Genomic DNA, 26,983 nt, shown 5'->3' with positions numbered 1-26,983 from the left:
AAAGGTTTCAGTATATTTGCCCTAATATCAAGGTGACAATTCTCACTGACACCAGTATGAACGGTTTAGAGGAAGTTCTGAGAAAAGGTGCAGGAGACTCAGAGAAAACTATGGGGCATATTACCAAGCAATAGAGATAATTATCGCTATTGCTTGGTTAGAGACAAAAATTTACCGCTGAGCTGCGGCGATTTTTATCGCAAATAAACCTTGGTATTACCAAGGTTTATCGCAAATGCGATAAAAATCGGCCGCAATGCATGAATATCGCTGAAAAGTCAGCGATATTCATGCATTACCGAGCTAATGCTCTTGTCCATGTTATCCACCTCCCATTGGATAACATGGCTAAGAACTGCTCAGGGCAGGTGTTAGCTTTTGGAGATATTCGCGCTTAGCGCGCATATCTCCATAAGTTGGTAATAGGAGATAGCGATGTTAGCGACTGTTTCCAGTCGCTAACATCTTGGCACGCCCACTTTGCATGTCAGTAGTGATAAATATCACTGACATGCAAAGTGGGGCCCAAGATGGTCGCTATCTCCTACTAGCTGTCGCTAACTGGTGTTAGCGACAGCTAGGTAATAGGGAGATAATTTTATCTCCGCTTTCTTGGCTTTTAAAGCCAAAAAAGCGGAGATAAACCCCCTTGATAATATGCCCCTATATTGTTAATTTCAAGAAGTTTGAAAAGCCTGAATTGAGAGATTTTGTTCGCAGAAAAGAAAAGCTTTAGCGATGTATTGGGCAGTACATATTTTTAAAATGGTTCTGAGGGGAAGTGTGTTTGAAATTAAGACTGATCACAAACCTCTAACAGAAGTGTTCATGAGAATCAGCAATTGGGTCATAGCACTACATACATTTGATTTTGAAGTATAAATATCTCAATAACAATTGCATAACTGATTGTCTTTATACCCGATGCAAAGTGGAGGTGAAAATATACAGCAAAGTTCACACTATCTTTAATGAGAAAAATTGGAGAAAGATGATAGAGGAAAGTGTACTACTAAAAATATATCTGGTTATATCAAGTCAGGATAGAAAAGCAAAAATGTAAATAACATAGAGTGTAAGAAATATTGGAATGTCAAGGATGAACTCTCTGAAAAGGGGGTGCTAACTTAATTTTCAGGGGTTCCAAGTTATTGAAAGTTAGAAAGAGTACCATTTTAATTGATAGTGCTCATGAAGAGCATTTTAGAATTTGCAAAACAAAAGAAAGGTTGGGAATGTATTTCTGGTGGCCAGGGCAAGTTGTATAAACTAAGGGGCAGATTTACAAGCTCCTTGCACCACGTTTGCTTCACTTTTCCCATGTTAAAAGTGGTGCAAAAGTGGCGCAAGGGGCTTGTAAATCTGCCCCACGAGAGAATGTTGCCTTAGATATCATAGGACCTTTGAGCAATGGTGGATGTCAGCAATATTCATAGTACTTATTAACATGCCCTCCAGGTGCCCACAAATTACTGTTTCATTAATGATGATTTGTGCACAGTTGGGAAATGTCTTGATGACTTTTCTTCAGAGAGGGACTTCTGTGCACATTGTTGACAAACAACGGTGTCCAATTGGTGACAGATGAAATATAAAAGTTCTTAACCAACAAAGAGATTGTGCAGAATAAGTTCATTGTTTATCAGTAGGGATGACTTCAAAGAGAAGTCTTTGAAGTGCACAGAGGTCCTTTCTTCCTTACCCTGGCTCCAGACTCACTACAGGGGGGTAATCAGTCCTTTGTGTGGGGACAGGACACTGCCCATTCAGGTGTAAGTGTCAGCTCCCCCTTCCCATCCTCCCCAGGATGTGCCATGAGGATGCAGAGGGGCACTCCCATACACCTGCCCTTACTTTGTGTGTGGCTATCCAGAGGGAATGCACAAAGTTAATCTATCACCCACCCCAGACATTAATGGGAGACAGGCTAAAGGCACGCAGAGCTTTAAGATTAGAGAAATGCCAACTTTCTAAAAGTGCAAAAAAGAACAATTGATGGACGGAATACTGAACAATGTCAAACACCCTGTCAGAGATCTGTGCCTTAATCCATTGTTTTTTTTCTCACCACGCCATTCCAGTTTGGAACCAGACATATGCAAATCAGCCTTGACCCTGCTCCCCACGGGAACAGTTCAGCCCGAGCTGCCATGCCAGGTCCTCCCTGGAACCAAGCTGTACCCGGATAATGAGCCCATAACTAGGGCAAAACCTTTCCTGGGTTGCTTGTGTTTCGGTTTAGAGAGGACACGACTTGGCAGTTTGGGCTGGACTTTTCCGATCGAAACTGGGTCAAGACTGTTTTGCATATAGCTGGGTCCAAACTGAGGTGGCATGGTGTGCAAAATATTAATGGATTGGGATCCGGCCTGAGTAATTGCCAGGGGCGGAGATTAATTCAAGCATTTAATTTGTCACTGTTTTGTATACTTATTAATTTTAAAGTGGCATTTCTAATAGTAATGTTAAATCCAGCTTTTCCAGCAAAGAGGATTTATCATTACCATTCCAATGGTATGAAACATGACAGGGCTGCTCCTTCTCAATCAGGAATTACTACTTAATTGTGGAATAAGGAATTCCCAATGTCAGAGGAGTTGGCCTCACTGTAGTGAAAAATTAATTTAGAAGTTTTCAGTACCAGAACATGCAAAACTCACCAGTATATGGTCTATCTTTTAGTTACACAGCAGACTGCCCTACTGGCTATCTACGGCTTATTTTAGGGGTAACTTAGGTATACTTAAAGGGGTGTTTAAGGGTGCTAAGGGCTTTTAAATGCCAAGTAGACGTGGCAGTAAAACTACCTATACATGCTCTGCAGTGGCAGGCTTGAGACATGTTTAAAGGAGCAGAGGTAGTGCACTGTACTAGGGATGTGTAGGTAAATTAAATATGCCAAATGTGGATAAACCAATGTCCCCATGTTTTAGGGGAGAAGTACATGCACTCTAGCACTGGTCAGCAGTGGCAAATTGCTCAGAGTCCAGACTCAGCAAAAAGAGGAGGTGAGCAGGCAAAACATTTGGGGAAGATCACCGAAGGCTGACAGATCTTACACCGCTCTAATACCTCTTTTATAAATCATTATTGCTAATTTACGCCTCTTCCATAGCAAAGCAGATGAGATGCAGGTCTTAAGGCAGAAGGTTTAATTGAGGAATTTCCCAGACAAAAAAGGGCGGATAAGCCGAAGGGACTTAATGATCTATACATGAACTAGGGATTTCAGACTTCCATTACTAGATCACACTGTATTCATACAACCACTTTTAGGACCCCTTAGTTCACAATAGCCTTCAGTCTGTGCGTACCAAGCAGTCATAGTTAGGCAGCTTTTTCTCCCTTGGCTAAGATCTCACCAAATGCAAGCTTTGGCTCATGCCTTGAGCAAGAATCGTAGATTATCCCACTGTGATGGGCTAGGAGCAAATTCAAATGACAGAGCTCAAGGACTGTTGTGAATAACTATCAACAGTAGGATATTTTGGCTGCAAAAGAACCAATGCAGTTGGTTCAAGTCACCTTCACATTTGTCACATCGCACCTTAATCTTCTGATGACCATGACCTAATTTAAAATTTTGTATAACCTTTATTTCCTTCACTGTTTGTGTGTCTATGTTGTTCTTACAGTTCCATTGATACTACAGAAGCTCAAAAGGTTCCAGGTTTTGTCTGCTTTGTTTCTGCCAAGGACATTCCTGGAAGTAATGTGACTGGTGTTCTGCATGATGAAACAGTATTTGCTGAAGACAAGGTATGGATGCTCACAAGGAAAAGGAGCAAATAATTGAACTAAGAATACGACCAAATTAAGATGGCCTAATATGTGTTTCTATTGTATATTTAGTAGAGAACTATCAACAATTGTTGCTAGTTAGTTGAGTTCCACTCAGTCACACAAGTGAGTAGGTTAGTTGATGTAAAGATAATGAAAAAAATCCAAAGAAATTAAAAAGTTTATTAGTGGGAAACATAACTGGACTATTTCAAAATAACAATAAAAGAGTGTCTAACGTGCTGGGTAGAGTTAACTATTGTGGAGGGGAGGTGGGACATGGATATAAATGCATGTTAAAACCAAATAAAAAGAGCCTGACAGCTATATTTTCAAAACTCATGGAAGAAATTAGGGCTAACATTAGGGAGGAGTGAAAGCATGATGGTATAATGGGGGCATTAGAGGAAAAATAATAATGAGCAAGATTGGCAATGCCAATAGGCCACATATTTAAAAGGGGGCCCGCTCTAATTGCTTTGGCAATGCTTATTTGTCTAGGGCTTGAGAGCTATTTGTAGTTCGAATTTTGCTGTATTTATTCTATATGTACATATGTCTTTTACTTCCCAGACGTTCACTATTCTTCAGTGACTACATTCACGGTTTGACCATTCAGGGCAATATTACACGTGAATCAGGGATCTTCTGATACCGTAACGGACTATTAAACACTATAGGAAATAAAGGCAACAGGACCTGATGAATGTTTTGCACAACTGTCTTGTATTATTTTTTGAAACATTATAATTCCTATATAATCCGCCCTTGCTTCCTGAATTTCCAAGGGAACTTTTAGGTAATTTTTAACAATTATTTGTTTCACAAAAATTGCCAGAAACATGTTCTAAAATGGGCGCGAAAAAATGACCCATTCGTGGAGTGTGATGCTTGGGCCATCTTCGCTGTTAATGAAATGGTTTTTATGTCATGCACTTACTCACTTTAAAATGGTGTTTCATTTGTTTACTTACTGACATCGAAAAAGGCGGAGGGCCGAAATGCGTCTGTCAGTGCTGGGAGGTTCTGCACATTAAAAGCCCTTTATTCAAATTCCAGTGAGTGCTCTCCTTTCTGACCGCCAACCCGGAACCATTTTGCCACTGTGGAGTCATATATATGTATATGTATATAGCTCTTTTTGGAGAATTGGAGTTAGTTTTTAAAAGAACTTTTTTTTTTCTTCTTTTCTTTTTATATTTTTTTTAAACTTTTTCATAACGATTTTATATTTTATTTGTATTTTTTTCAGGGGAAAAACAAAACCAGGGATTCCAAAACTGCTCAACAGGAGCAAAAAAAGGTGAAAAATTAGGGATGGGGAGGGTAGCGGTGTTCCTCTCTCTTCCGAGCAATCAGTTCAATACTCTGCTCCCCATAACAGAGCAGTTAATCGCAGTCCATGCATAGAATTTTGATGCGTGCAAACACCGGCTGCACGTTCCGGATCATTCTTCCACCTTCTCTTCCAGAAGCTGTTGCACCACCAGTCGAGGTGCTGGCCCCATCTCTCGGTGCATTCCGTGCCAGGTCCCTGACACTCTCCCGGGCATAGTTCTGGGGGTGCCTTCTTTGCACATGTCTAATCATGGTGGAGTTCCCAAAACTGTATTTTTTTCTGGGGTCACCACGTGAAAGAATTGTGTGGCATATCTTGAATTCCACGTTTGGAGCATTTACTTTCTTCTCACCTTCTGGAATGCTGAAAAACTTCCAGATGACGTGCTCCTTCACTTTTGGTTGAGGAGGGTCCTCATGGAGAAACTCATCCGAGTCACTGCTGCTTGGTGCTCTTGCAGCCATTCTTTCCAAAGAATTGAAGAGGAGGAAAGGGAACAGGTCTTGCTCTCTCCAAAGTGAAAGAGGTAGTGAAGGAAATGGGTGGGGTTTTCATTAGTTGTAAAAAAAACTGTTAACAACCAATGAAAAGTGTTATTTTAAGGTCACATGACTTGACGCGCTTACGCTACGCGCTCCGGAGCGCTTCCGGGGGCGCTTACGCGGCACGTACGTAGGCCCTTCCGGGGCACTTATGCGGCGCGCCTGCATGACATTTTGTTAGATTTTAGGAAATGTGTTTAAAGTTAAAATACGGTTATTTAAAATCAAAAATACTACTTTTATAAGTATGCCACTGAATGTCTTGCATTATTATTTACTTTAAATACATACTTATATTTTTTTTCGCACGCGGGTATATCGCTCTCGCTACGTGTACGGGTGCGTTTATGGGTGCGTGTACCCTGAGCGCTCCGAGGTAAAATGATAAAAAAAACACAGGAAAAATACATTGAAAAATTAATTTTAGAAAATAATAACAATAATAATAATTTTATAAAAAATATAATAATTAATAGTTATAAAAAACAGCTATTAAAAAAACGTAATAATTCACTTTAAAAATCATAGGTTACAAACTCGTTAAAGTAAGGAATTCGCTTTTAAAAAACCTTTGAAATTCACTAAAAAAACCATAGGTTTCACACTCGTTATAGTTAGGAATTAGCATTTAAAAAAACCTTTAAAATTCACTGAAAAAACCATAGGTTTCACACCAGTTATAGTTAGCTGAACATTTTACTCATACAAAACCACTATAACTCGCGCGCCCGCAATCCGCTGCTGATGATGTCACATATTACATCATTCATGACATGGTCAGTGACCACTGATGACATCACTGATGACATCTCAAATGACATCACTGATGACATCACTGATGACATCTCAAATGACATCACTGATGACATCACTGATGACATCTCAACTGACATCACTGATCACAACACTGATGACATCATTCATGTGATAATACGATGCACCTCCTCAAACTCTTATATAACCTTTGATACACCCAGTGTAAATACAGACTACCATTCTTGAAACCATTGACACACCAATACCAGTTACCACATACGCACTCACTGATTCCTAGGTCTACACACACATCCACTCATTCACCCATACAATCACTCATACATACAGTCACTCATCAATACAACACTATCATATGCACTCATACACCTATACAGACACTCACACACTGCCACTCATCCATGGAGTTACTCACACACCTAGTCAGTCAAGCAAAGAATCAATCACACTCCCATTTCCTCATCTATACAGTTATACAGACAACACCTTAATTATTCAAACATATACTAACACATACTTACTCTCTTATCTAATCACTGATACAAGCACACATTGATCCATACAGCCACTCGCACAATCACTGGCTCTCATGTATAGTCATTTATATATGCCAACTCTCACATGCACTGTGTTTTACATATGTACTTACTTGGACATGTAGCACTGAGATATCCATTCACTCACCAACACAGCCATGTACACAGTCAATCGCCCATACAGCTGTTTCCTCATGCACTCTTGAACCCATACACCTAGTGAATCAACTGCTCACACATCTATGCACAGAGTTACACACCTCCCAGCCACCCACACACACACTCAGTCTCCCATACAAATACTTGGGAAACCAATCAATAACCCATATAGCCACTCATATAGCTACTGATCAACACATGCAGCAGCTTACACAACAACAGACATACTGATTCACACATTCAGACAGTTTAGTCACTAACCCATGCATTCAATAAGACACATTTAATCACTCACTCATACAGTCAGTCACGCACCAACTAAATCCTTCATACAGACACTAATACACCCACTCATTCTTGAATATGTAAAACATATTTAAACTTTACAGAAACACACAGTCACTGGATGATGTCATCAGTGATGTCATCAGTGATGTCATTTGAGATGTCATCAGTGATGTCATCAGTGATGTCATTTGAGATGTCATCAGTGATGTCACTGACCATGTCATGAATGATGTAATATGTGACATCATCAGCAGTGGATTGCGGGCGCGCGAGTTATAGTGAGTCCAACTAACTATAACGTGGGAATTTCAATGGTTTTGTATGAGTAAAATGTTCAGCTAACTATAACTGGTGTGAAACCTATGGTTTTTTCAGTGAATATATATATATATATATATATATATATATATATATATATATATATATATATATATACACACATACACACACACACAGAGTGGCATTATAGTTAGGTGTTGAGATAAGAGTTTAAACATTAAGAAAACCACTCATATTCTACAGTTATACTTTAGTAAACTAGCTATAACTTATTACCCCGTATTGCACTGCTTATGATCCAATATATTACATCACCCATGACATGTTAAATGATGTAATTGATGATACCACTCAAACCCCCGGCAAGTGCCCAAACCCCTGCTACAGGGTGACCAGATCTTGAAAACCAAAAAACTGCACATTTGGCAAAAATATAAGGACTGCAATTTTACATCAACCGTGCTGCGTAGAATGACAACTCTTATCAACATAGGAACACAGAAGTAGCACTAAGAAAATAAATACAATGTAATTATTAAAACAAGCATCATACATGTTAATTAAATTGCTTCCCTTGAGAAGCTGCTAACTAGCACAATGTTAGAACACCCAATAAGTGCTTCTCACTGTCAGTCAATCTCCTCTAAAAACCGGGACATGAGCCAAAATTGCTGAAATTTGCCGGGACATCTGGAGAAAACATTGGACTTTCCAGGCAAATCCGGGACACCACGACACCCTACCCTGCTACGTACAGCCTTCAGTCAGGCCCTGCGTCTAGCTCTCTTGTTGGCACCCAACCCCCATAGTGCAGGGGCAACCTGGCTTTCGGCAAGTCCCTGTACCTAAATCCCCTGTTGGCACCTAACCCCTCCCCTCCCTCCATTGTGCATGCATGGCTAAAGAGGGTTCCCACAGGTATTCACCTCCAGCAAGTTATTCAGGAGAGTGTTTTTTTTAAATCTTAAATAGTGTTTTGTTTATCTGTGGAGAATTCATAGTATATAGAGGCATCAAGCAATTTAATAAGTAAGTGGTATCTTTTTCAAATGGCATCGCTTCTCCACCCATTTGCTCTTACTTTGTGTAGTTTATTTGCTCTTCTTGGTTCCTCACAAAAAAGGCACTAGGACTCTAATCTTCCATAGAAAAGAAATCGCAATAGAGCAAGATTGAAAGTTCACATAGAGCTCTTCATGACTTCCGAATTTATAAAGACATAGGACCTGATTTAAATCTTGGATATATTGGAATTTATATTTCGGCGGTCGGGATACCCTTCACCGGTGTGACGGAGTTACCCATCCGTGAATATCTAAACAGGCCCAAAGATACAACAAAATAAATACATACTCAAGCTTATAGTGAAATCACTTAGAGATGTTGCATCCATAATGTGGGAGGAAAGCCAATGGTGTGGCCAAGTAAACAAGCCAGCTGTTTCCTTATTATAGTAATCCAAAAAGGGTATCTCTGAAGATACTGATATTGCCTAATAAAACTCAAAGTGACTTACATCCCTGTTTGTGCCAGGGCACATTTCTATTAAGAAGGCATTTGCTCATTAAAAAGATGCTTAGTGGGAGAGTAGTAGCAGTTGGCCCTATTTCCAATGCTTATATATTCCTAGACACTGAACGGGTATCTCAGCTTGATCTGGATAAAGACTTTCACAGCATCAAGCAAGATGATATCAGTGCGTCAGAGGAACCTGTGACATGATACTATAAGCCACCTGCTTTTTACAATGTCTTTTGCCCTTGGGATGCAGAAGCTATGGAATGATGGTAGATGTACTGGTGACCTCCATTACTATCTGCAGTATCAAGTCACCTTAATCCATCTTTAGTGCTATTGATACCATGCAGTGCAGCTGTCCTAATGTTCAAGCCTTGGTTCAGGTGACAACATTCTTGCCAGTTCTGCTTCATGAAGGTCAAAAAGGCACGCATTACCTCTAAGTACACTCACTGACACGAACATGCATATATGCAGCACTCTCTCTCTCTCTCTCTGTCTCTCATTTGTCATCTCTCTCCTCACTATCCCTAACATTCATTCTCTCTGTGTAGCTGTTTGCCCTTCCCATGTCCTGAAGTCAGATTGTGAGCAATGGAGCAATAGAAGGTCAGAGTTGCAAAGCCAATAGTTCTAGTATGCATTTTGAGTTCTAAGTAAAACAGTAAAATTGCCATCTGCAATAAAAAAAAAACACAATTATGATTTTTATATATATATATATAGTGCACCTGTGAATGAGATTGAGATGTGTGATGATTCAGTATTCTTTTGACATGTAAAATTGTCCCTCATGCATTGCAATGCAAGCACTCCATGGGAGACCGACTCATACACTGAATAAACAGAGTCATATGGTGAGAGAAAAGTACTCACTCCTCTGGGCAGAACCACCTGCCATTCTGTGTGTTATTTAAAGAATTGGTAACAATTGGTTTTGCTGACATTTGTGTTGTGAAGCCAGACTTAAAAATGCTTTATGACTGGACATTTTTGTCATTTTATCCGAAATGCAAGGATTGCTCTCCAAGGCATTCAGAAAAAGGGGGCTAGAGGGAACATAATAGAGACATGAAAATATGAGGGTAAGAACGACATAGTTGGTTAGCTGTGGGTATGGAGGAGACAAAGACTGGAATAGAAATGGAAATAGAGAATTGGAATTGGACAAAAAGTCCTTACCTTTTCCGAGTTGAGACAGTTGATCCTTTTTTTTTGTTTGTTTGTATATTGTATTTGATGGTAGAAACTGGAAAAAAAACAGCTCAATGCCATTGCTATGTTTACTCATTATTAGAATTGTGCAAAGTTGCAGGTTTTCATCTCTGCGCACTTCGCTAAGTTATGTAACAAACATAATCTTGTAATGTTAAATATAAATGTGAGAGCAACAATCTGCAAAAATGGATTTTCAGAACAAAAATCAACAAATTACATGTCTGTTTTTCCTAGAGTCTAAGGTATAATTGAAAAAGATGATCAGAATTTCAAACCTCTCTATATAAATTTTAAAGATCATGAACTTTGCCCAAGTCTACTGGAGGCATAGATATCTTGCCCATCCCTGCTCAGTACTCTGGGTGATCCATGCCTGCACTGCAGTCTAAACACAGCTTTTACTTTCTGTAGGTAACTTGCATTGGGCATCTTATTGGTGGAATTATTGCAGACACCAAAGATCATGCTCAGAGAGCTGCTAAATCTGTACGGGTGACATATGTAGATCTTCCCCCAATCATCACCATTGAGGTAAGGATAACAACATCATACAGACAGCTGTATATTTGGATGTATGACGTTACAATGCATGCTTTTACCACGCATGCTGTTACAACGTGGTTTTTACATCGCATACCATTACAACGCATAGCGCTTTTGGGTGTTGGATAGTGAATAGTTTAATTTACTATTCCAACTCCAGTCCCCGTGGACACTAGGGAAGATTATTGGATAGTAAATTAACCTATTCCCTATCCTAGAGCGCCCCCCAGCGCAATGCGTTGTAATGGTTTGCATTGTAATGACCGCGTTGTAATGGTAGTGCGTTGTAAAAGTCTCGTTGTAAGTGATGTTTCCCGTATATTTACTAATAAACTGACCACTGTGAAGTCAACTTATGCAATACACAATTGTTGAAGTGTAACATATTGGATAGTATCAGGTGATAGTGTATATTCTGTACATTTTTTTATCTTAGAATGTCTACATGTTCTAAAGCACTGGAATCCATTATCTATCAATATCTTTGTGTGTTAAAATTTCAAAAGTGGCTATTTATGCCCAGTTGGTGGTGTACGATTTATTTTGATCTCATATTGTACCATATAAATAGTATTTTCCCTTCAACAGACTAAAACCTACCCTGATGCCTAATGTGTGTACTTCTTCAGGTCTTTGGACTACTCTATTAAATTGTTTCCTATTTGTCAATAGATCATTAATTTCTAATATTGATCCCCAGGAAGCGATAGAGAAGCAGTCCTTTTATGGGTCATACAAGAAGATAGAGAATGGAAATATCCAGCAAGGATTTGAAGATTCGGACTATACACTGGAAGGTAAGTTAAAACCTGTGTTTCACTCTCATAGCATGTGACCAATCTTGTCCTATGAAGAACAGTCAATATTTTAATGTTGTCAAATTGATATATAAAATATGATTCAGAAAAATGACTGCACAAATTCTAATTATCTGTCTTTTAGCAATTAGCAAGTGCTTGATCTGAATTTATGGGCTTTAGGGAATTGTTGGGTAGTAGCCAAGGGTCACTACACCCGCTATAGAACTTGTTGGAAGTGGGCATAACCCTTTCCCAGAATTGCCACGTATGCCGTTACAAGGATGGCTACTTCTGAAAGATCGTTTCCACCTGGGTTTAGCCACCTTAGGGGTGGTACCAGCATGTGGGGGGCACGCCTACCAGACTAGCTACGTTTCCCACCTGTCCAAGTGCCAAACGGGCTCTGGACAAGGGGGTTGGCTTCTTCTCCAACTTTTTGAAGCTTTCCAGCTTAGGAAGGCTAATCAATAGGTCATCCTGTGTTACACCGACTTCTCAAACAGGCTATTGTCCTGGGTCTCCTGAGGCCAGTGGCTCTCACCCTAACAGTTCAGAGCAGTGTCTCGGGTGGCAGGTTTGCAGAAAACAGTCAGGAAGCACACAAGAAGCTGGTAGGTTTTCCGGGGGCACCGCAATGGTGCCCTCCGGGTGCATGTATTGGTAAATCCATCACTGGAATCAGTGTGGTTTTATCAGTACGAGATGTTTGATGCCAAACATTTCTATCCTCAGTGAAGCCATCATGTAGCTGGGGAACTAATTTTCACCAGTATCCAGCACATGTTTTATAATGACTTTCCTGGTCACTAGCACTGCCAGGGATGAGACTGACCAGCACTTGGACAGATATGATCATACAGGTATGCTCTCACATGTAATATTCATCCCCTCCCTAAGGGCTGTCAGGCCTACTCTAGGGATGGCTTGCAAATATTACATGCATTTTTATGGGACATGAAAGCAAAAGACGCACAGATGATGGAAGAAATGCAGTGCAAATCAAACATTCACTAGCAGTCAAGTGATCAGGGTTAAATCCATTGTTCTTTTGCTCACCATGCCACCCCAGTTTAGACCTAGCCATATGCAAATTCGTCTTGATCCTGTGACTCATGGGAACAGTCCAGCCCATACTGCCAAGCCAGGTCCACCCATTACCGCAAACAAGCATCCTGGGACCGGTTTTGGGGCATCACCCCTCATCAGCAAGGCTAGCTTGAATCCAGTGGCACAGTGAGCCCGGGGCCCATGTATGGGCATACCCGGCCAACTTAGGGTGAGAAAGCAAAAGACTCACAGATGATGGACGAATGCAGAGCAAATCAAACATTCACCTCCAGTCAAGTGATCTGGGTTAAATCCATCATTTCACTGTTGTCTGCACCAAGACACGCAGCCTGCAATGACAGCCTTGCATGTGTTTGTTGTGGGCTACCTTAGAATAGCACAATTGGTGCAGCTGCCCTTCGCGACCCTCTTTAGCACCTCAGGCCCTCGGTACCAGGGGTACCATTTACTAAGGACTTACAGAGGGTGCAAAAACTTTTGCCAAATGGGGGAGCAATTGTACAGGTTTGGGAAAGAGCTCTGGCACTGGGGGCCTGGTTAGCATGAACCAGTGAACATCCATTTGAAGTCAGCTCAGTTAAGAGGCAAAAATTGGGGGTGACCATGTCAAGAAAGGCTCCTTTCCCGCAACCCTCAAAACACAGTCTGACCCTATACCACTCCTAATAAGAAAACCACGAATGAGGACATAATTGTACATTTTAAGTGACACCCAAATAGGTCTAGAGTTCACATATTTTAAGTTAAGCTGTAAACTAACAATAAACCCTAATGGTGAGTGTAGTCCTTAAAGACTGCAGATTCCACAAGGTACAACAGGAGATCTAACATGGATCCAAGAGTTTCCAACTTTGCAAACTCTGTACAAAGACCACAAAGTACGAAAGTGGATGTAATATTTGTTCAAAAGTTTCATGGCTTGGAAACTCAGTAGAAAGTCCATGAGCTATGAGCCTTAATGACGGCAAACTTGTTAAATTTTTAGAGAAACAATCATCTTTCTGCCAAGATTGCAGAGGCAGCATTGCCCCCTTCAAACCTTGTGGTCATACAAACACCACTGTAACTTTGAGCTTATACTGGTAGAAGGATGAACCAATGGGAGTGGGGCAATAACCACATAACAAAATAAAATACAAAGGGAAAAAGAAGCAAAGAAAAAAGTTGTACATATCCCTGTGGAAAAGAACAGATTACCTACTTTTCCATTTCCTTCTATAAACCTGTACTGTTGCCTTACCTGGACAACCTTAGCCTGGTACTTAGTTCTGGCTTTCAGATTCTAAGGATTCCCTGGTCTACTGTCACAAATAAACCATTATTCTGGTATCAATCTCCTCTAAAAATTACTGTCCAAAGACAGTTTGTTTCAACTTCCCATATATTGTTTAGGAAACATCTTAAAACATTTCTGTTCTCGAATAAGTTCGAGGTTGGGGCACAAGTGTTTTGGAGCGGTGAGAATTTGCAACCTGCGCTGTTCATACTAGCACCAGGACTTTTCTTTCCTGAAGTAGCTGCTTTGTGCTTTATAAATCTGCTCTCATATCATATCATTATTCCCCTGGCGATGAAAGTCCTCTCTATGCAAATTGCATTACCTCTAGTTCACCTGAAAATCTGAATTCTGTTATGTCAAACAATTCTGGAATTACATCAAAGGATATTTCTTTCTGGGGTTGTGTCACACCACCTATCATTCTTTCCCGTAGCATACATGTTCTAATATATCATACAAAATTCTCCTGTATTCATATTATTACACTGGAATTAAAAAACATTCGTATTTGGATCTTAGACACATGACTCGGTATAATGTATTACATGATATTACATGTGAAATAGAAGGCATATTGTATCCATGCAGGATTGCTGGCATGTGGCTCACAATTTGTGGACCAACTTTGGACACTTAGATATTACCAAGAATCTTAGTAAGAAACATGGGAATATTCACAACCAAGGGGGTCATTAGGATGGCGGCCGGACTTTGCCCGAGCGCCATCCTCGTGGTAATCGGGACCGCCTGCCATAAGGGCGGGGGTCCCGTGTGGACTATTAGGATGTGCCCGCCACAGTGGCGGGCAGATCTTGTATTTTTAGCATTGTGGCGGGCGGTGCTCTCTGCACTGCCCGCCACAATGCTAAAAAAGCATTTCAGCAATTGCATAATCAAAGCAGCAGGCACCGCGCGGTGCATGCCGCTTTGATTATGCTAATGGTACCCCCCGTGTGCACCCCCGTACTCTCCATCACTCTGGGGGCCTGCACGGGACCCCCAAAGTGAAGTCTGCCTGCCTCAATGCCGCCACGGAAAAGCAACTGCAGACGCCCATCCAAATATGGCTGGCGGTGTCTGATAGACACCGCCACCATATGAACCCTTTTCCCCCCCCGGCCGCAAGGCGACCGGGGCGGAAAAGTGGCAGGCGGTGTTTTCCTCTGCTGCGGTTCCCCCCGCCATTGTAATGTGGCGGGGGGGGAAAAGGGTGGCGGGCGGGCATTTCTGTCGGGCGGATCGCCACCGCCACCATGGCGGTGGCGATCCGCCCGACATGGTAATGGACCCCCAAGTCTCAAGTTATCTCCATATTGGCTTTGCTTCACTTGACAAGAAACCAAGGTTTTAGCCAAGCGTTACCTAGCTGAGTGCTACTCCAGTCTTTCCGCTGCTTTGCAGAACAGATATCCTCTCCCCTTGAGATCCTCTTTTAGCGGCATTCAGCATGATTGATCATGCTGTTCTCATCAGTCGGCTTCACTTCATAGGAACTAATTTTCCTGTTTAAAATTGTTTTGCATCTTTTTGCTACAGTTACTGCTGGGACATACTGACTCTACCCCCGCAACATTCTTTGTGGGTTGCCGCAGAGCTCATTATTACCATTGTTAGATTTTAAAGATTGAACGTCTATACATATACAGACTATACTCAGTTACTTTTCCTACTGAATTTTTATGCTGTAAATGCCTCTTGACTCCAAAATGAACTCACAGATGTTCATCATTGGGAGTCAGGTTTACTAAGCACTTGCATTATCTTTGTGTCATGCAAGTTGGCGCAAGGGAACACAAGTCCTGAAGTGACACTTAAAAGGCCACACATACCTAGTTTCAGGGCTTTATGTCACTTTTCAGCCATCTTGTGCTGCCTTGTGTTACCCTGTCTCAGGTAAGCGTTACATGGGTGCAGCAGGGGCGTTACCTGAAGTGCAAAAGTGCTATGATGGAGCAGATGAGCACCATATCTTAGAAGATATGGCACATTTCTTGTCTTGCTGTTTTGCTTGAAAGGTTAACAAATCTTCCCCTAAATGTACCTGCACTGGTTCAAATTGATCATGGTTAAGACTAAAATTCTTATCAATGGAGTGAGAAAAGTTCCCTTTTTGTTTGATCACCCCCCATCTTTTGCTGAATTTGATTGCTGGTGTTTAGACTCTGTACATGGGAGCATTGCTGTAGCCTAGTGTATGTGCTCTAACCCCCAAAACAAGTAAACATGGGCTAATCCCTATTGGCATAGCTAACTCTGCTATAAGGACATAGTATATGGTGTAAAAAATACAATCTTGGCATGGAAAATGAAATATCACTGTGGCCTGCAGTATCTATTGTGCCATCCACAACTGTGACAAAGGAAAACATGGCTTGAGGCCTACCATTGTGGCTATGTATGTCCTATGAGAAAATTAGAGTACAGATAAATATAATAATTCTGCAATCTCTGGTTTGAGACCATCTAGAAAAATAGTTAAACTACTATTTTTAAGATGTTTTTCAGAGCCCAACTGAATGGTAAAGTTGGACATTTAATATATTTGTAGTAAAAAGTAACTTTTAGACAGTTACTTTTTCTGTGACTGAAGCTCCTGGAGACTAATTTGCATTATCTCATCAGCAGATACCCTGCTAGTACTTGGACTTAAAGAGGTGTGAAAACTGCTCCCAGAGCAGGAACAATTGCCTGGGTGTGAGCGGTGTTCTTTTTCCCCTTGTATAAAAAACAATTGGGGTGAACCTAGGAATGTCATTAAGTTGGAGAAGTGCCTGACTGACCAGTAGCAACAAGGACCTGGACTGGTCCCTGCTGGTGGCATCTGCTTGAGTTAGTATTGACACGCAAGGTCAGTTCCTTAGTTACTGTAACCCTTGGCTGAATCTAACTGGCATTCTCGTAACTACTATGATAAGTTGGGACTGTAGAAAAATGTTGGACTTCCACTCCTCCAGAATACCGCAAACAACAACTGAAACCAAACTGGCTGAGGCGCGACTTTGGTTTGATTTCTCCTGCTTGCAGCTTATCTGCAGCAGCTAATCTGTTTCAGTGGGCCCTTTGTGAGAGGGTATCCAGCCTCATGGAATTCATTGTTTGATAGAGGCTGCAGCCTTGTACTGCTGCTGGATTGTGAGTGCTCCAACAGAAAGACTATGTTAGAATGTAGAAATCTTGGGTGAAAGTGCTAAAAGTATCCAGTTGATGGGCACAACATTTGAATTTTCCGGCTCTCAGTGTTTCCTGCTAATTCCAATAGCCTCAACAGGACCTCACCCAATGGCTATCTGGCTGTGAGGGTAAACAACCTTTACAACGCAACCTTTACCACGCAGTGCCTTTACAACGCAACTTTTACATCGCAAACCATTACAAAGCATTGCGCTGGGGGGGCGCTCTAGGATAGGGAATAGGTTTAATGTACTATCCAACACCTTCCCTACTATCCACGGGGACTGGAGTTGGAATAGTAAATTAAACAATTCACTATCCAGCGCCTAAAAGCACTATGCGTTGTAAAGGTATTCGTTGTAAATACCGCGTTGTAAAGGCATGCGATGTAAAAGCATGCGTTGTAATGTCATACATCCGGCTGTGAGAGGGCTTCCTCAGATACAGTGTGCAGCCTTGCACCACTGGAGGATTTTTACTTCCACTTTAAACACTCAAGATAAAATCTCTGCCTGGGACGAACATGGTGGGTGTATCTGAATCATGCTGCTTTGAAGTCAGCCTAAAATCACTCCTTGGTCCCAGTCTACTACAACCATAAACTAATTTTTAGGTCTTTTTGGCATTATTTCCTCAGATTTTCTTATTGTTTAAAAGCAATTTATTTTCAAAACCCTCGGTATCATTTATCATGCCGATAGAGCGCGCGAGGTCACCCAACCAATAATTTCGCCGTTTTCCGGCTTCGGGCCCATATATTTCAATTCACAATATACATTGACCGGGTGACTTCACGGGCTGCTACCAATTTGTGTGAATTCCCTACTGTTATTCCTCAGCGTACCCGACTTACCATCCACCGACACGGGTACCTATGACCACAATGGATCAGGGAGCTAGCTGTAAAGGAAAGGCAGCAAAATACAAACTCAAAATGACATTCAATACTGTTGTAAATGACCACGGACAACTGGAAGTTTTAAAATCTTTATCTAAAGCTCGTTCTCGGTAAGCATTAGATTTACAAGAATAAGGCAATCAATAATCAAGATAATGAAAAGTACATAACTATAGAGAAATAAAGTCAGGGTAATCATGGAAATGCTAATATGAGATGCAACAGGAAACGCTATGCATTCAGGGCAAAAGTTCTTTGGATAGTTTAAGTAAGGCCGTTCTAGACCATATCAGGAAATGACAAACTGCAATGCAAAATATGATTTCTAACAGGTAGGGTAACATGGGAACACGTTATGAAAATATGCAACTGACTTTACGTTTCAATAATTTGCGGCAAAAAGCATGGAAAAATCAACATATGCAAAGGTGTCTCTTTATTGAAGCAAAAGACAGAAAAATAGAAAGGTGCAAGTTTAAAGATTTTAGAGCAATATTTACCTAGACTGGTGTGGAAACCAAACCCTGGCCACGGGTCAGTTAAGGACAGGAAACCCTCAAGGAAGGATACCCCTCAAAGGACAGCAGGTGCAGAATGGACACCCAGGACAGGACAGGAAACCCTCAGATTAGGAATCAGGACAGGACCTCAGGACAGGACAGGAAACCCTCAGGACAGGACCAGCACCCGCAGTTCGGAAGCAACGCCTGCGCTCCACCCTCTCTGCAGCTATCGATCAAGACCCCGATTGGGTCAGCGAACTCCCAGCAAAGTGCTTCGCCAGCACTTTAAGGTTCAGTAAAACCTTAGTCTATGGTCAATTTCGGACAGAGTGCTCCGCAGCCCTCTGTATCTTCAGTCACCTATTGAGTGCGATGGGTCAGTGACAGGTCAGCTAAACCAGACAAGTCGGACAATTTCCCTAGGTGAACCCAGGGTAAATATACAGTTTGGGGACGGTGTACCACCCCCCAATGTTGCAAAGTGTCAGAATCCCTCAATTTGGATTGGTCCTAAGGTAGGATTTGGGTAACACACCAATCAGAACACACTATTAGGATGCCTACTTTGCATCTCAGGGTACCGCCTAGCGAGATTGGGGTTCTCACGAGAAAAGTCCAGGGAAATACAGTGACAAGTGTACATTGTTTCAAAATGGGGACACATGACTCTGTCCTGCTGAGTTCGCAGGTCAGTTCTCAGGAGCATCTTGCCCATCCCTGCCAGCTGGCTAAGTTCCACCAGCCAAGGTTGATTTCTCCCCAGGCGGACGGTCATGCGCAATAAGGACCTCCAAGATGGCATTCGGCTCAGTCAGACCCCCATTCCCCGCGGTACATGAAAAGTAAGCGAGAACAAATTAATACATAGAAATAACAATATGAAAACACATCATTGGGTTTGTACTTTCAACTTATCACAGAAAAATATACTTATGCAGTCTAAATGTTAGCTACATATATACGAACACAAGAGCAGTGGCACGAGCAGTACCACGATACTGGCAAAGCTATGCATTACGCATGCGCAACTATTTCCCTCCAAACCTGCAAACACATCAGGACACGTGAGTGTGACTGACGCATGCGCAGACACCTATTTCAAAGCAGCGGCCATTTTTAGGACTCAAATTAATCGTTTTAGTAATACACATAGGCAAGCTTCGTGGACCTCGTTTAAACATGAAATAAACGTTAGTAAGACGTACAAATTATTACTTTGTTACACATGAACGAGGTTCATGACAAAAGCAAGTCGCAAATGCGAAGCTTTGCTTCATCAATCCCCTCTTTGATGATATTTACTATCATCACTAAATAAATGGAACCAGATGCCAACTTCTCACACCTTATACAGCTCTATCTCTTCTAACAATCTGTTCAACTTCTCTTTCTCATTTTTGGTAGGGTGAGAATTCTTCACCCTTTTGTATATCTGATTATTTATCTCCTCCAATTCAAGCTCATCCACACTTCGTTTCACTCCTCTCGCATTCACTTGATGCTTTCTGGTGTGCTTACGGCATTTGCAACAGACAAATATGAAGAATAGGATGAGACCTATAATTCCAATTGGCATCAGTACCTTGAACAATAAGCTTTTACCTAAGCTAGCAAGCCAATGACCTACATTTGAGAGACCATCTACCAGTCTCTTCCAGGCACTGTCAACCTCGAGTGGTTTGAGTTCCCTTTCCAAATTAGTAATGTTTTTCACGTATCTTTTGAGCTGTACACTTTTGTCCGGAATATAAGTGCAACAATGTTGCGCCTTCAACATCCGGCAGACTCCGCCCTCTTTCGCTAATAAGGTGTCAAGAGCAAGCCTGTTCTGCAAAACCATTGATCTGATCGCAACCATTTCGGTATTGACCAGCAGAAATCCATGAGCTGTGTCAGTAGACAACACATCCACTATAGTGGACAATTTGCAAATTCTGTGAGTGTTCAGAACCACTCCCACTCCAGGTATCAGTGCACTGAAAATACTACCCATTATTTCACCTACACTTTCTCTTTTACTACGCATTAAGCCATTAGTATTTTCACTGCTTCCAGCAACTCCATTCACATGGTATATTTTCGGGAAGACAATGCCAAAATAGCAGCTTCCATACCAGTGATCCGGCAATTTGAAATAAGCCTTGTCCCCACAAATATAATAAATTCCAGGAAACACAGGCTCTGACCCATTTTTGAAACCCCAACCTCCAATTACCTTGTAATTATGTTCGCATTCACTGGAACCAATGAAAATGTTATTATAATAGCTAGTCTTCTCGCGGTGAAGACATAGCTTGCCTTTCTTTTCAAAATCCAGCAACAGAGCAGGACCCGCCCCACCAGTTGAGGTGCCTTCCATGTTCTCTGCCCATCTTGGTCTTTTCTGTCTTTCGTCATCTGCCTTTCTTTGTATTTTTATTCTCCTTTTCTCTGCCATGTTCAGGAACATCTTTTCCTGCTCACGCAAAGAACAAGTCAAGTTATCTCTGTGTGCGTCACCTATGTCGATATTACCTATAGTCAGAAAGTATTCGCCCATATAGCGAGTAACGTCACTTTTGGTATGTACAGGATTCAAGTTCCCACGTATAGGAAGTTCAGAAAAGATCACGTCATTGTTAGAGTAATAGTACTGTAACGGTCCTCTTTTGTAAAATAAGCTAGCTAAAATGCTACAGGAGATTCCATATGTCAAGGGCAAGTGATGGTATGTCACGCCTTCAGCTACATAGGTAGGTAGCTTCATGCAGACATAGCAATCTTCAATTTCCATAGTCTCTACATAGTGTATTAACAGGTTTGCGAAAACATTTAAGTGTGTCTTGTTCTTAACTCCATGATAATGTAGTCCTCCCTCATCTGATGCTTCTAAGTCCTGTTTTGTTTGTCTCAGTGCTCTCTCATGTCTCGCTACACTCTGTGTTGTCAGCTCCTCACTGTCAGTATTTACAATTTCAGTAGGGTAAATATTAGTATTTTTGCCCACGGCAAAGGGAATGAACACTGTTAGTCCTATCCAAACTAATATCAGTATAACTATACTACATACACATACCTTGCAGCATGTTTTGCAACAGCTGCGACTAGGTCTACCACTCACGCTTGAATCAGACATTTTGGCTCAGAAGAAGTTTCTCGACCCCTCTTTGTGACTTTACACGAGTAGCTTACTTTGTGCAAATTCACGGTGGCTCGTCTTCTTCTTCGGCAGAGTACTCAGGGACGGGTTCTCCGTCGCTCTCGTCAGTTAGATCAAGATCTTCAAATTCTTCCAAAACAAGTGTCCATTCAGGTGATTTGTACTTTTTGTTTTGTCTCTTTATTCGATCACTCCTTCTTTTGGAGGTACCTTCTTGTTGCTTAGCTATGCAAGCACTTCTCCTTTCTTCTGCACGTTTTTCTTCCACCGTTTTTATCCTTAGCCTCAATTTCTTGACAAATCCAGGCTCAATGTGCTTTCTTTTCTTGAGTCTTTTAGTTGGTACTTGGACTTCGTTTTCTTCTCTTGCCCTCTTGTTCTCCTTAGTTTGTGGCAATTCTGTTTCAGTTTCTTCCTCTTCTATCTGACTAGTTCCAGGGCTAGCATCTATTTCTTCTGCCTGGTTACTAATCTGGCCTTGTTCAGGACAGTTTTGCGTTTGGTTTTCAAATGTCTCTGTTTCTGTTTCCTGAACACGTTCTTCTAATCCTATCTGATCCTGTTCAAGCACTTCGATCTCTGGACTTTCTTCTGCTCGAACTATTACGCTATGTCTAGTCTGTCCCTTCCCGACATAAGGAGTCAGTGGAGGAGTATCAATCACTTGCTCTGTATCCTTCACTTGTTCTGTATCAATCACTTGCTCGGTATCATTCACTTGTTCTGTCCCTGTCTGACCTTCTCCTTCCTCAGTTTTGATGTGAATCTCAAGATCCTGAGGTTCTTCGCCTGTGCCTTGCTTTTCCTCTCTAGTCCACTCTCTACCTTCCCAAAGTCTCTCACTTGTTCGAATGGGGTCTTCAGTGAGATCAATCAATGGTATCCACTCCTCTGGCCATATGCTCGGCAGCTCGTCTTCAGCTACTTCTGGCTCAGCTTCTTGGACCCCTTCAGCAGGCTGGGCTCTTGGTAGTTCGTTATCAACTATTCTTGGGCCAACGTCTGCTGATTCTGCAGCTCGACTGGTACTGGGCTGTACGTCGTCAGCTACTTCTGGTCTGGCTCCTGCAGAGTCCTCTGCTGGACGCCCTTCTTCTTCAGGCTCCTCGTCTGGTAATACCTTCTGGGTGTGGCTGGCGTGTACCCAATGTGGAACCCCTGCACACTTTACTGCTGTGGTTGTTACCAGGATCACCTGACGCTTCTCTCCCCACCTGGGCTCCAGGCAGCTCTTCCGAGTATGCTTCTTTATCTTGATCCAGTCCCCCGGGACCAGTTTGTGGAGAGGAGTCGTTGGATTGAGGATGGCGTCTTCTCCGATCTGGCGAGAGATAGAACGCACTTGGTCACCTAATCTCCTGCAGTATTCAAGCACCAAATCATCAGTAATACTCAACAGTTTGCTTCCTGGTACCCATGCTTGTCTCATCACTCTTCCCATCAGGATTTCATGGGGACTTAGGCCTGTCTTGCGGTCAGGAACACTTCTGAGTCCCATCAGGACCAAGGGCAGGGCCTTCACCCAGGTCATACCAGAGGCATCACACAGTTTTGCTAATCTGTTTTTGATAGTTCCATTTACTTGTTCCACTATTCCAGAAGCCTCTGGACGGTATGCACAGTGAAGCTTTTGTGAGATTCCAAAGGCCTTACAGAGTTCGTCGATCACATCATTCTGAAAATGTCGGCCTCTATCTGATTCAATAGTGACTGGAACCCCGAACCTAGGTATCAGTTCTTTCAGCAAACACTTAGCTACTGTTATTGCGTCATTTTGGGGAGTAGGGAAAGCTTCCACCCACTTCGAGAATAGGCAGACCATGACAAGGACATATCGCTTCCCTTCACAACGGGGCATGGTGATGAAGTCAACCTGTATTCTCACAAAGGGACCCCCTGACCTCCCAATTTTTCCCAGTTCCACCGCAGTTTTCTTGCCTGCGTTCATCCTTTGACATGGCAGGCACCTCTGGCAGAGGGACTCCGCTACTTTCCTGAACTTTTTACTGTACCAAGTCTGTTGGAACACTAGGATCATGGCGTCCCTACCAATGTGTGATCCTTCATGTATCAATCTCGCCATTGTGCTAAGTAAGTGTCTAGGTAACACAGGCATACCAGTTGGGCCCAAGATGACACCATCCACACGTCTTGGTCTACACCCATCTTCCTTCCACTTCTCTCTCTCTTGCCAAGGTGCCGCCTGCTGCCACTCTTTCACTTCATCCCATGTAGGCACTTCTTCAAACACTTGAAGTTGGCAGCTGGTTCCTGGCCCCTCTCGTTTTGGATTTATGATATACCGATCTCTGGCGCACCATTGGGCCACTCGATCAGCAAAATCATTTCCCAGTGATACAGTGTCCATGCCCTTCTTATGAGCAACACATTTTACCACTGCCAGTTCCTTTGGTAACTGGATTGCCTCTAAAAGGTCTTGAACCACTTTTCCATTTCGAATAGGGGTACCTGATGAAGTCAGGAACTCCCTCTGTAGCCATAACTGGCCAAAGTCATGCACAACCCCATAACAGTACTGACTGTCAGTATACACTGTTATGCGTAGGTTTTTCCCAATTTTGCAAGCCTTTATCATAGCGATCAATTCAGCTACTTGTGCAGACTTTACGTCAAATAGATAACCTGCTTCTTCAATTTTTGTTAAGGAGACTACCGCATAGGCAGCACTCAGGCCTCCTTGTTCATGTCTTAGACATGAACCATCCACAAATAATTCCTTGTCATGCACAGGCAATGGTGTTTCTTTAATGTCTGGGCGTGGCTTGGTGTTGAACTCTGTTAAATCAATGCAATCATGCTCATCATCCACCCCACCTTCCATATCCATTGGATCGGGGAGCAAAGTGGCGGGGTTCAGAATACTGCACCTAACAATGTTTACATTTGCAGCACCCACAAGAATCCTCTCGTATTTAGTCAGCCGACTAGGGGTGAGATACTGAGTCTTTGTCCTGGTCAGTAAAATTACCACTCCATGTGGGACATACACAGTTACCGGATGTCCCATGACAATGGACTCACTCTGCTCTAAACTTGCGCAGGTAGCAGCTACTGCTTTCAGACAACCTGGTAATCCAGCAGCCACTGGATCCAGGGTGGCAGAGAAATATGCCACAGGCCTTCTGGTTGTGCCATGTTCTTGAGTTAGGACTGACAACGCGCAATTATCGCAAGTGTCACAGAATAGGGCAAATTCCTTGGAATAATCTGGCATTCCCAACGCAGGTGCTGTACACAAACAATCCTGCAGTTTTGTGAAGGCTGTTAAGCTTTCATCATCCCATTCTACAATATCTGGTGTTCCTCTCTTGGTCATTTTTATCAAGGGCCTAGCTAGGACTGCAAATCCCAGAATCCACTGCCTGCAGTATCCTATCACTCCCAGGAACATTCTGATCTCTTTCTGAGTATGGGGTAACTGCATCTTTTGAATTATTCTCACTCTTTCTGATGTCACTTTTCTGACACCTTTCTCTATCTGGTGCCCCAGATATTTCACTGACTTTGCACAGAACTGTAATTTGTCAGGGGCCACTTTATGTCCCTTCTCACTCAGGTGATTCAGTAGGGCAATGGTGTCAATCACACAATCCCTATGACTTTTAGACGCCACCAAGAGGTCGTCTATATATTGCACTAGGACAGAGTTCCCAGGTAAGACCAAAGTTTCCAAACATTTTTTCAAGATCTGATTAAAGATAGAGGGGCTCTCTGTGTACCCTTGAGGGACCCGGTTCCAGACATACACGTGACCATTGAAGGCAAATGAGAAAAGAAATTTGCTATCTGGATGCAAGGGAATGGAAAAGAATGCATGACATAGGTCTATCACAGTGAACCACTCAGCATCCCAGGGAATCTGATACAGAATCACTGCTGGGTTCGGGACAATAGGGCAGCAGGGGACCACTATTTTGTTGACTTTTCGTAGGTCCTGCACTACTCTGTACTTGCCACTAGGCTTCTTGATACCCATAATCGGTGAGTTACATGGGCTACTCATTACTTCCTGTATGATGTTTCCTTCTAGCAATTTCTGTATTTCCAGAGTGACACCTGCTCTCACTTCTGCATTCATCCTGTAGGGTTTAGTATTGGGGTATACTGCATTGTCCTTGATGGCTATCTGTATGGGGTCCACGTTTTTCATTAACCCTACATCTTTCCCAGTAAAGTCCCATACCTCTGGCTTCACTGCTTCTTGGAGTTCTTTGGGCAAATCCTGCATGGTCATTCGTTTAATTTCTGAGTCAGGTCTGATTAACATTAATTTATAAATGCCGTCTTCATCTGGGGTCTGAATTTCAACACCCTTTGGTGTGCAAAAGATGGTACAGTTCATTTTGCACAGCAAATCACGTCCCAGTAAGTTCACTGGACTGGTGTCGCAAACGACAAATCTATGCATTTCCTTAAAGTTTCCAATTGAGATCTCCATGGGCTTGGTAACAGGAGTACTAATCAATTGATTAGATACACCCACTACTTGGATGGCTTCTCCCGAGAGGGGTAGGTTTGGAACGTCCACTGTTCTCACAGTAGAACGGGTAGCACCAGTGTCCAACAGAAAAGTGACATCATTTCCGTCAACCTTTCCTTCAATGTATGGTCCGGACTGGTCCACCGGCAAGGAGGCGCCAAGTACGCACTCCTCGTCCTCCCCTCTCAGGCCCCGTCAGTACTGGTCATCACAAAGGAAGGTATCGTTTAACAAATACTGCGAAGTTGCTGCATTTCTGTTCTCATTGCTTTCCCAGACTTCTATCTCATCACCCTCTGTCGCTTTTCCCCTATGTACTTGCTTTGGAGCTCGGGGCACCTGAACCGTTTTTACCTGTGGTTGAGTCTTTCTTGGTCTTTCTTTCTGCGTCTGTGGAGTTAAATCAGGTGTTTTGGAGTTATCGTCAGGCAAATAAGGACACTCGTTACGCCAGTGTCCAATTTCTCCGCACTGGTGACAGGGAAATTTCTTCATAGCCTCTTCCCTGCTCATTTTGGGCCGGGGCTTACCTCCTCCCCCACCCCCAGGACCTTGGTTCTGAGTGTTTTTGACCATATTACTCAACTGTTTTTCCTGCTGTTCTGCGAGCTTCACTTGAGCCCACATGACCTTTTCTTTGAGAGCCTT

General features: G+C 42.4%; 1 protein-coding gene across 3 annotated transcripts in view; it reads left to right on the top strand.

Annotated features, from left to right (window-relative positions):
• LOC144763874 (xanthine dehydrogenase/oxidase-like) overlaps positions 1–26,983 on the top strand; it is a 385,606-nt gene that overhangs the window by 229,043 nt on the left and 129,580 nt on the right. For all 3 annotated transcript variants that reach the window (XM_078649867.1, XM_078649866.1, XM_078649865.1), the window contains exons 18-20: positions 3,636–3,759; positions 10,845–10,964; positions 11,677–11,773. In XM_078649867.1, coding sequence (XP_078505993.1) covers positions 3,636–3,759; positions 10,845–10,964; positions 11,677–11,773 — 341 coding nt within the window. The remainder of the gene's footprint in view (positions 1–3,635; positions 3,760–10,844; positions 10,965–11,676; positions 11,774–26,983) is intronic.

This window comes from Lissotriton helveticus, chromosome 6 (assembly GCF_964261635.1).
Source record: "Lissotriton helveticus chromosome 6, aLisHel1.1, whole genome shotgun sequence".
Classification (NCBI taxonomy): domain Eukaryota; kingdom Metazoa; phylum Chordata; class Amphibia; order Caudata; family Salamandridae; genus Lissotriton; species Lissotriton helveticus.
Note: the sequence above shows the minus strand (reverse complement) of the source record. Positions and strands in the feature narration are given on the sequence as shown.